Source organism: Schistocerca cancellata, chromosome 8 (genome assembly GCF_023864275.1).
Source record: "Schistocerca cancellata isolate TAMUIC-IGC-003103 chromosome 8, iqSchCanc2.1, whole genome shotgun sequence".
NCBI lineage: Eukaryota > Metazoa > Arthropoda > Insecta > Orthoptera > Acrididae > Schistocerca > Schistocerca cancellata.
Window position 1 is genome coordinate 312,048,791 of NC_064633.1, and position 11,019 is coordinate 312,059,809.

General features: G+C 41.8%; 1 protein-coding gene across 1 annotated transcript in view; it reads left to right on the forward strand.

Annotated features, from left to right (window-relative positions):
* LOC126094810 (ionotropic receptor 93a) overlaps positions 1 to 10,602 on the forward strand; it is a 155,040-nt gene extending 144,438 nt beyond the window's left edge. The window contains exon 10 of the mRNA XM_049909383.1: positions 9,264 to 10,602. Coding sequence (XP_049765340.1) covers positions 9,264 to 9,500 — 237 coding nt within the window. The 3' untranslated portion in view covers positions 9,501 to 10,602. The remainder of the gene's footprint in view (positions 1 to 9,263) is intronic.
* Positions 10,603 to 11,019: the final 417 nt, after the last annotated feature.

Consider the following 11,019-nt stretch of genomic DNA (forward strand, 5'->3'; position numbering starts at 1 on the left):
AGGTACAAATCTATCCAGTTCATGGTCAACTATTCTTTTAAACTTGAACCATAGTTCCTCTACATGCTGCTGTTCTGAGCTAAAAGTTTCAAATTCCTCAATGAGATACGGCACTATCATTTCTCTGTCTAGCTTGCTGCACATATAAATCTTTCTGCTTGTTTTAATTGTCCTGGCACTCACTATTGCTACAACTGCCTCATGGTCACTGATTCCAGTTTCAATGTGGACTTCCTCAAAGAGTCAGGTCTGTTTTTTGCTGTTAGATCTAATATATTTCCATTATGGGTGGGGTCCTGAACAACCTGATACAGGAAGTTTTCAGAATGGTAGTTACTACCATTTCACAGGATGTCTTGTCATGTCCACTCCTAACAAAATTAAAATTATCCCAGTTGATTATTGGATGATTAAAATCTCTTAAAATGATTACAGTAACATTAGGGAACTTATGTACAAGTGAACTGAAGCTTTAGAAAAAAGTTTTCAGTTACATCAGAAGGAGTCCTTGGTGGTTGATAGAAGGACCCTATTATAATATTTTGCCCACCCTTCGTACTGAGTCTTTCACAAACAATCTCGCATGCAGCTTCAACTTCTAAGTCAACAGATTTGAATTTCTTGTCCACTGCAACAAATACATCAAATTTATTTTCCATTTCTCTATCCTTTCAGTATATGCTTAAATTTTCCCCAATGATCTCACTGCTATCAGCTTCATGTTTAAACCCACTCTCAGTGCCTAATATTATGTGAACTTTGGAATTTTTAGGAATACTTTGAAATGTGGCACTTTGTTGTAAATGCTTCTACAGTTAACCACTAGGATTTTGATACTCTAATTTGCAGGAGACATTTCTTTGGATCTTACTCTGATGCTTCTGGATTTCCCACAACTATAATTATCTGTATTGGATGGAGAATCACCTAATCTAAAAATCCCTTGTGTGCACCCCACACACAGTTAGCTACTTGGATAACTGCTTCTGATATGTAGTGCACACCTGAGCTGCTATTTAAGGGAACCATGCAACTCTCAACCCTATTGTGCAAGTCTAGGAAGTCACCGCTTAGCTTGTCACAGAACCCTCAGAGTCTCTGATTCAGGCCTTCCACTTGATTAAGAGCTATGAGGCCACTCTGTTCTGAGAACAGTGATAAAGATTGTGAGCTTCATTGAAACTCCATGAGCAATGCTGGTATTCACAACCATCTCTGATAGTCACTGGAGTGATCAAAATATGGCCTCAGAGCCCTGATGACAGGCATTGTTCTTTTTTCCAATGTGCATCACACTCTGTATTTGGTTGCACCCTCTTCACTCGGTGGCTCTTCAGCATGCTAAATGGGACCTTCAGGCACACACAATGGTTGTACATGGTGTTGCTACCTATCATTTATTACCATTTCCCTAAAGGGTACCATTATTTTCCATACATTTGAACTGCTGACTATTAATACATACCTACCGTATTGTGCTTGTATCCTCCTGACACAGAACAAAGCAGGTTTCCTAAAAACAGATGAAGTGACTCTCACTGCTTCAGTTTCAGGATATTGCCCAGTCCAACCAGCCAAACAAATGGAGATCTACAATGAGGCAATAAGATCCTTTTTTGTTTAAGGGGTGTTAGGGACTAAACAGTGAAGTCATCAGTCCTGCAGTTCAAAAGTTACGTGCATAAGATTGAGGTGTCCAGGAAAAGTGGGCAGATCCAGTCAGAGGGGTCAAACTATAAAGCAAGGAAGCTAAAAACACACCCAATAGAAGGCATAAAAGGGTAGGTCAAATCTAAAAACTGGAAAAACAGAGGGATAATAGAGCAGTCTTTGCCTGTGGATGGGGCATTGGGTCCCAGACCCAAGAAACATGATGAGAGGCCCCAGCCACAATCATCCTGCCACTGCTCCAGGAGGCAAGCAAAACATTATGATTGAAAATAAAAAGCACTTTCACGAAGGAAACTGAGGACTAGGTCAACCATCCATCAGTCATCTGCTGATATTAAAGACAAGGAATTTGGAAGGCTATGCTTAGTAAGAAGAGCCAAAAGAAGGGGAAATTCCACCAATATATGGGACACCATCAGCCTGACTCCTCAGCCACACTGTGGCGGCTCTTGATACACAAGAGAAAACAATGGGTGAGCCTAGTATGATTGATGCATAGGCAGCATAAGACAGTGGACTCCTTCCAAGAGGAGTGGAGGGAAGAGCACCAAACCACAGAAGTCTCCTTGATTATGCAGAGTTTATTACTGAGAGCAGTAGCACACTAGATATCATTCCACTTTTAGGCAAAAAGGGATTTGATGTGAATCCACATAATTGCACCTGGAATCATGAATGGGAATGAGAGGTATGTATCTGCCTCTCTAGCCAAATGGTCAGCCAGTTCATTCCCTGGGATGCCAACATGACTTGGGATGCAAAGAAAGACAACTGAGCAGACAGCACGGCCAAGGGGAGAGAGAAGGTCATGGTTAGCAGATACCAAAGGGTGATGAGAGTAGCATTGGTCTCTGGCCTGCAGGCTGCTCATTGAGTTGGTACATATTAAAATACTGTGGAGAGAGGCCTGAGTGTGAAAGAGGACAGTCTTGTTAATGGCTAGTAGCTCTGCTGTAAATACACTATATGATCTCGGCAGTAAATGGTTTTCCATGGCAGTATCCTGCCTTATCTACCGTTTTAGAACCATCACTGTAGAAGCTGGTAGTGCCTTGGAACTCTTCAAGGATAAAGTATACAAGATGCCAGAATATCACAGGGATGACAGAGACCTTAGGACCCTTGAAGAGGTTGGTCCTAATCTGTGGTTAGGGAACTATCCTAAGGTGGATGTGGGAAGAAATAGATGGGGCACTTTCCAGGGAGTGGAGATGGAGATCCCAACAGAGGGAAGTGAGATATATTCCACCAGCAAATCCACCCAAGGGGAGGTATCAGGAGGGAGACAATCCTCATGTGCAAAGAGGATGGGGTACATGGGGTGGTCAAGGAATCATGAAATGGCAATTCCATAAGAAACCAGAAGTTGGCTCCATTGTATTTGTAGAGGAGGAATCCCCACCTCTGTGAGGAGGCTGTCAATGGGACTAGTTGAAAGGCACTGATAGCCAGACATACCACATAATGATGAACAGGGTCAAGTAGTTTCAGAGTGGAAGGAGCTGCTGAGCCATAATCCTGACAACCATAATCTAGTCTGGACAAAGCAGCAGCACAGTAAAGATGGAGAAGAGTAGCATGGTCTGTGCTCCAAGATTTGTTGTCCAGGAGGTAGAGAGCATTAAGCTTCCACATGCATGTAGTCTTCAGGTGATCAATGTGGGGTAGCCACATCAGCTTTTTATCAGAAAGAAGGCCCAATAAATGGAACCGCACTACAACATCTAGGTGCTGGTTGCCTAAATAAAGTTCTGATTTGGAGTGAACTGTAGGACTATGGCAGAATGCATAACCCACGTTCTGGATGGAGAAAATTGGAAGACATGGGAGAGAGCCCATGCAGAGGCCCATTGGATTCAGCAGATGCTACTGACTAGGAGCTGCAAAAGATGCAAAAATCGTTGTCATACAATGCTGGGGTAACCAGAAGCCCAACAGAAGGTGCAAGCCCAATGATGCTGATGGGGAAGAGTGTGACATTTCATACAGAACCCTGTGGGATAACATTTTCTTGGGTATGAGGGGCACTGAGTAAGGTGCCAGCCTGAACCTGGAAGAGCAAGTGGGATAAAAACCTGTGGATAAAATCAGAGCCTGAGTCATGTAGGGTAACTAAAATGTGATGGTGCCAAGCAATGTCATATGCCTTGCGCAGGTCAAAGAAGAGCACGACAAAATGTTGATAATAAGTAAAATCCTGTCAGATTGCTGTTTTCAGTTGAGTAAGTGGTCAGCTGTAGATCATCTTTCCTGGAAGCCACACTGGTACAGCAACAAAAGTCTCTGAGATTTGAGTACCCAACATAATCAGAAGCTAACCACCCTCTCCAGAAGTTTACAAAGTATGTTGGTCAGGTTAATCGGTCAGTAGCTGTTGAGAGACATTGGGTTCTTTCTGGGCTTAAGGATGGGGATAACTATGCTGACTTAACATTTCAAGGGGAAGGCACCCATGGCAATGGAAATGAGCATTTGGTGTCATTGACCAGGAGACCCCTTACAGGGCAGGTCCGGCCACCTTGGTGGGCAGGTCCGGCTGCCTTGGTGGGAGGTCTGGCCGCCTAGGTGCAGGTCTTATGACATTCAACGCCACATTGGTTGACCTGGGGATGAAATGATGATGAAGAGAACACAACACCCAGTCCCTAAGTGGAGAAAATCCCTGACCCAGCCGGGAATCGAACCCGGGCCCATAGGACAGCAATCCGTCACACTGACCACTCAGCTACTGGGGTGGACAAGGCACCCGTGAGCCCAATGTGGTTGAAAACTCTGAGTAGATGTGGCCTCTGGGTAACATCCAAGAGTTGGATCATCTGGTTGTGGATGGAATCTGGGCCTGGGGCCACATCATGTGAAGAGGTAAGTGCCTGCATAAATTCCCATTCAGTGAAGTGTTTATTATAGGCTTCATCTTGGCAGGGTTGAAAGAGGGGGAGGTTTCTTAAACAAGTCATTTCTGCTGGAGGAAGGTAGCAGGATAGGAATAAGATGCCGATGCTGCTGCAGAGTGTGTTGTGAGGTGTTCTGCAAGGACTGATAGATCAGTACACAGAGCACCCTATAGGATAACACCCTGAACAGCTGACAGTTGCTGTCAGTCCAGGAGGCTATGGAGCCTGGACCAAATCTACAATGAAGAGTGTAATGTCTGCAGGGAGGAAACATAATGCTCCCAGCATTCCGTTTCACTCTGTTTAATAAGGTAGTTGGCCTTAGCATGAAGACTCTTAAAAGCGATGAGGTTGGTCTGTGAAGGGTGTTATTTAGATCATAGCAATGCCCATTGGCAGTCATGGATAGCAACTGCTACATCTTTGGTCCACCACAATACTGGGCAATGACTGAATGGGATCTGTGGACAGGGGGATAGCAGTGCCAGCATCTTGCACAACCGAATCAATGCAATCCAAGAGAGAGGTGTTGAAATGCACAGCAGACATGTATAAAGGCCAAGTGGCTCTCTTAAATGCCCAACTTGTGGGCCTGTCTGTGTTGCATTGGCAGGGGAACCACAGAATCACCAGAAAGTGGTCACTGTCATGAAGATCATCATGAGGTGACCAATATAGGGAAGCCACAAGAGCAGGGAAGGAGATCATGAGATTAATAGCAGAAAAGGTGTCATTGAGGAGACACACATCAAAGTCTGTAATAAGTTGGTCAATTAGACTCCTACCAGTCAAACTGGCACTCTCCCACAGGGGGTAGCATATTGAAGTCCCCAAGGAGGTGACATGAGGAGGAAGTTGCTTCATTAATGTAGGCAGTTCAAGTGGCCTACCTGGAGGGAGATAGACATTGAAAATGGTGATTTCTGAGGCCATTTGCACTCATACTGCCATTGCTTCAAGGTTGGTATGAAAGGGGATCCAGTCACTAATGACAGTGGTGCAAACCAAAGTGCAGACCCCTCCAGATGCTATCCCAGAGCCAGCACTGTTCCCACAGAATGCCCGATGAGTATGAAACATTGGAGAGTGGTCATCACAGAAGTGCTGTTCTTTAAGAGTGAGATAGAATGCAGAGGAAGAGGTAACAAAGTATTGTATTTTCAGTAGGTGATGATAATATCTATTGCAATTCCAGTGGATTAGCATGTGGCAAGAGTCCAGATTAGATACAAAGAAGCCTAAGAAAGGTCAAATCACTCATTTAGTGGTCATAACCGATGAGGATGGGACGATATCCATAAAGAGGTCAGGCTCAGGTTGTGGGAGGGGAGATGGCACCTCTGTAGGCACAGGGAGGGCCTTGTCCTGGGACTTATACTTCTTCTTCTTCTTCTTCTGGTCAGCTGTAGATCATCTTTCCTGGAAGCCACACTGGTACAGCAACAAAAGTCTCTGAGATTTGAGTACCCAACATAATCAGAAGCTAACCACCCTCTCCAGAAGTTTACAAAGTCCTCTTTTGGAGGACGAGGACAGGACACAGGTCCTTTTCCAAGATCCAAGACCAAACGTGAATGAGCAACCTTGGGGCATACAGATGGTACATCTTGTGGCAGAGTTGTGATAGCAAGCATCCAGCCTGAGAGATGTCGGGGGGGGGGGGGGGGGAGAAGTCCTGGGGTGGGGGGGAGCACCATCACTGGTGGGTGCCAAAGACAGGAGGTACCTCTTTGGCTGGGGAGGAGGAGCGGCACCTGGGTGGGAGAGCATGGAAACTGCACGGGAGGGGAAGGGGAGAGGGAGACGGGGTTGGGGTAAGGAAGAGGGAAGAGGAGGAAAGGATGTAACAGAGGTGAAAGTTGAAGAAATCAACACTGGGAGGAGTCAGTCGTACAGGGCATACGTAAAGTCCGGGAACACTTTCAATAATTTATTGCACAAGAACCAAACATTGTACAGATATCATACATATGTCGTTTTGAAGAGAAACCCTGAAAGTTTTTTTTTTTTTTTCATGTATACTATCACAGTGTAGTTTGGTAATTTGCCAATAGTCAGCGCTAGTTCAGGTGTGGAGCGAGCTTTCTGTGCGTGGGAGTTCAACAGAAACAAGTGTGCTACAGCTGTCCAACGGTTGTTTAGAACTAAGTATGGTAAGAAGCCATCAATAAGGAAGGCCATTTACCACTGGCACAACAAATTCATTATGATGGGTTGCTTGTGCCTGGCAAAGAGAAACAGACATCCTGGTGTGAGTGAAGTGAATGTTGAGGATGTACAAGAGACATTTGTAAGGAGTCCAAAGGAATCAGTGTGGCATTCATGGTTTGCATATCGAATATTTGTGGAGAGTGGCAGTCATGACAATTTAAACACACAGGTGGTGGAACACAGGGACTTCCCTCAAGGAGTAGGTGTCCGCAGTCACAGTGGGTCCACTTTACACCAAGCACAGAAAACACCTCATGGGGGGCAAGATGTATGGCTTCACATCACATTGGTAGCACATTACATTGACATTCATTGGGAGGGTATCTCTCTGAAAAGCCAAATTAAAGGCACTGGTATCAGTGTGGTTGTCCTTATTACCCTTCTGCACATGTCGAACAAAGTGAATGCCACATCGCTCTAAATTACCCTGGAGTTCATCAGTTTGCAGGATGAGGTCACAATGAAAACTCCCTGGACCATATTCAGTGGCTGATTTGGTGTAACAGACACTGGGATGTTGCCAAGATGATCACTATCACAAATATCTGCAGAATGGGTGGCAGAAGAAGCTTTGATCAACAGGGAGTCCAACCACATCTTACTGAGAGGCTCCACTTCACCAAACTTGTTCTCAATATTGTTCACAAAAAACAATGGCTTTATGGCAGTGAATGTTCCCATCCGTCCAAGTACAGACCAGGAAGAGGGGAAAGTGTTACATTCCAAGATGGCAAGTCGGCCCTCTTCTCAGTTTCTCATGATTCTGCTTTGGTTCACTGCTTTTAGTTCCTCAACCAAAGCTTATTAGGTATAGTACAAGTACTGCATAATTCTCTATTGCTTACATTATAATATTCCCATAACTGAGATTTGGTCTTTTTAGTTTTCGATGCAAAAGACTACCTAGACTACCTACTACATAGGAACTATGTAGTTGGGCCAAATGAGACTAAAGGAATTAAATTAGACTGGAGCCCTGATTTAAATGAAGAAACACATCTTTGGTATGTGATTCTACGCTGAACAGGCAACAGAATGTTCAGCATTTTGGAAAAGGAATGTGATTTCCTGGACACATCTACTCTAAAGGGCAGACACTGTGAAATGCTAAGCCAATGTGATAATGACCCACATAAACAGTTCTCTGTATGTGACAACATTAACAAATCTAGTGAAAATTGGAAGTGCTGAATGGAATGTTGGATTTTGTATAGTGGTTTGTAGGATACATCTGTTGGTTGTTGGTACGTAGCATGTGGCCCGTCAGATACCACAATGTGGTGCCCAAACCATCACTGAACCTCCACCATGTTTCACTCTTGGGGTTCAAACTCTGCCTTAAGTTGGAAAAAATGTGCAATGAGACTCATCCAACCAAACTGCAGTGTTTCAGTGTTCGACAGCCCATATTTTATGGCTTCAGCACCTTGTTTTCCTGTTACAGGCACTGATGTGTAGTTTTGTAATTCAAACTTACCCTGCAGTTCCCTGCTATGGAGCTGCCCTTGTGTTGTTTCAGTGTGTGTGTGTTGGGGTTTATGGGCGCTCAACATCGAGGTCATCAGCGCCGTGTTGTTTCAGTTCTGAAACGATCTGCGAGTGTGGTATTCAGTCCTGCAATGACATTTGCAGCTGTCTTACTCTTTATTTTTTGTCACAGTCTTCATAACGACTATCCATCATGATCACCCAACACACACCTTCCTCTGCATTGTGACTTAGTGGATGTTTTTCAACTTTCACTGTGCGCTGTATAAATATTTGATATGGTGTCTCTTGAAATGCCTAACACTTCAACAAACCTGGTTACATAAGCACGCACTGTACGAGCACCAAGAATTTGCCCACATCCAAATTCATTTAGCTCCAACATAATGCTCTCATAACTACACAGAACACTGTTCTGGCTATGAATGACACCTGCAACGTGCTGAGGACATTGCACATCTGCTGTTTATGGTCAAACACAATTTCTAGTGGTTTCTCCATATTTTTGTCTAAACCCTGTACCTTAAAAATGTGATAGTTTCAAATTGGTTTGTTTCTTACCTTACCAGAATAGTACAGAGCTCTAAGATATGATAATATCAAGTCTGATGTGTAAGAAATAATTACAATTCTATGAAAAGATTGAGTGCTACTTCCCTTACAGTAGAGATATTAAGTCACAGACAGGCTCAACAAAAAGACTATCACACACATAAGCTTTTGCCCAGAAGGCCTTATCAGATAGGCAAAACACACACACACACACACACACACACACACACATATACACACACCCTGGGGTACCCAGAGGCCCGCGTGTGTGTGTGTGTGTGTGTGTGTGTGTGTGTGTGTGTGTGTGTGTGTGTGTGTGTGCGCTTTTTGTTGTACCTGTCTGTGATTCAACCTCTCCTCTATATGGTGAGTAGCAGCAGTCTACCCTTTTAATAATATTGTCAGTTCCGGCTCAGATGTTACATTGATGTCATAAAAAATTTTCAGGTAAAACGATGTATTGCTGAAGCAGAGCTGCAGGCAGAAGCATCTGCATCTTATCCGGATGACTGGAAAACTGTAAAGGCACAAGCCAACAGAGCACCATACACAATGTACTTAAATGGGAATATAATCAATGTTAAACAGCCAGCCTACAGCATTACAAAAGATTTCCAATCATCAAGCAGAAAATCACTGTCAAGGCAGAAAAACAGTAATTATGTGTTTCAATACACAAGTTAAAATAATACCAATGAAGAAAATTTCAGTAGTCATAACAAGTAGATTTCTTTTGTTCACACAACACACAAATGTCATACGTAAGCTAGGGCAGGCATCTAACAGCATGAGAAACAGTGAAAAAATAGTTCAGACTTGTGCCACCATCTTAATTTTTTTCAGAACTTATTTTATTTATATCACACTAAAGCTGAAGTACGTAACAGGGAGTATATTGATATTTATCAGAAGCCACAGAAAGAAAGAAAAGTTATTCTTCTTTTACAAAGTTTTTCTTGTGCTTTTGGAGATTAGAATTGAATATAAAACTGTTTCAGTCTACTTTTAACTGTAATATTCTGTCTTCATTTTTCACTTATATTCAGGATTTTACACACAAGTTTGCACCTCGTAGGTTCAATTTTTAACATTCTGTTTAAAATACACCATTTCTTTATGCGATTTAAGGAAAATATAACATCAGTAAAGTTGAAGTGACAGCATCTGAAAGAGTAAGTAGAAATTAATCATAACAAACATTCTTTCATTACTCACCATTAACCCCCATAAGGAATGTGAATTGTACAAAAATTGAACTATATCTTTTTTGTACCTTAGCCATATCTTTAATAACTTTATTTGTTCTATGACCTCTTAATATAATTCACACGTAATGTTAAGTATTGATGTTCTTTGTTGGCACTTTTGTAATATCATAAATATATATACCAGGAATTAAAGGAGTAATATGTGTAGCACATAACTGATTTTTAAAAACATGTTATACCGGAAGTTTTGTTAACTATTTAAAAAGAGTTTGATCACATACAATAAATATGGTCAAAATAACATTTCTTATTTACATTGAACATATATAATTCAGTTTTATGTAAGGTTCCACAATAGAGACATATATATTTGGTGTGTTTTGGCAGCCAGAAATAGAAAAAAAGGTTGTGTTTCAGCTTTTTTACAGGTGATGAAATATTTCTGTTAGTTACAGTACTGAAATGTCATATAGACATTTTATTATCTTCTCCATGTTTTCAGAGAAAAATGTTGTGTATTGATAACTGATAATATTTTTGGAAAGATGAAAAACTGCACTTATAATGTGATGGAATAAAAATGTAGTATGTATGCTACCATAGTGCATGCCACATAACTGTAAATACACATTTGTGAATAAAGCTCTTTCAAGACTATAAAGCTCTTTCAACACAAATATGTTAGCTCATGTGTCAAAAAGTCAGAAAATTTGTTGAACACTAAGTTCATTAAATTAACTTGGACTTTTCCATTTATTTTATTTCCTTATCATGCACACAATGAAAATTAATTACCACGATAGAGTACACCTACATTTGTTTTTTTTTTTTTGTTAAATTCCAAAGAATAATTATACTATTATGGCAACATTATTACAGCAAACATTATACAAACACATTCTATCACAAATAGTAATTAGTCATGTTCCCACATCACCCTGTGTTCAGAGAAGGTAATTAACTTATCTAGAAATATGACAGTTCAAAAGTTATTA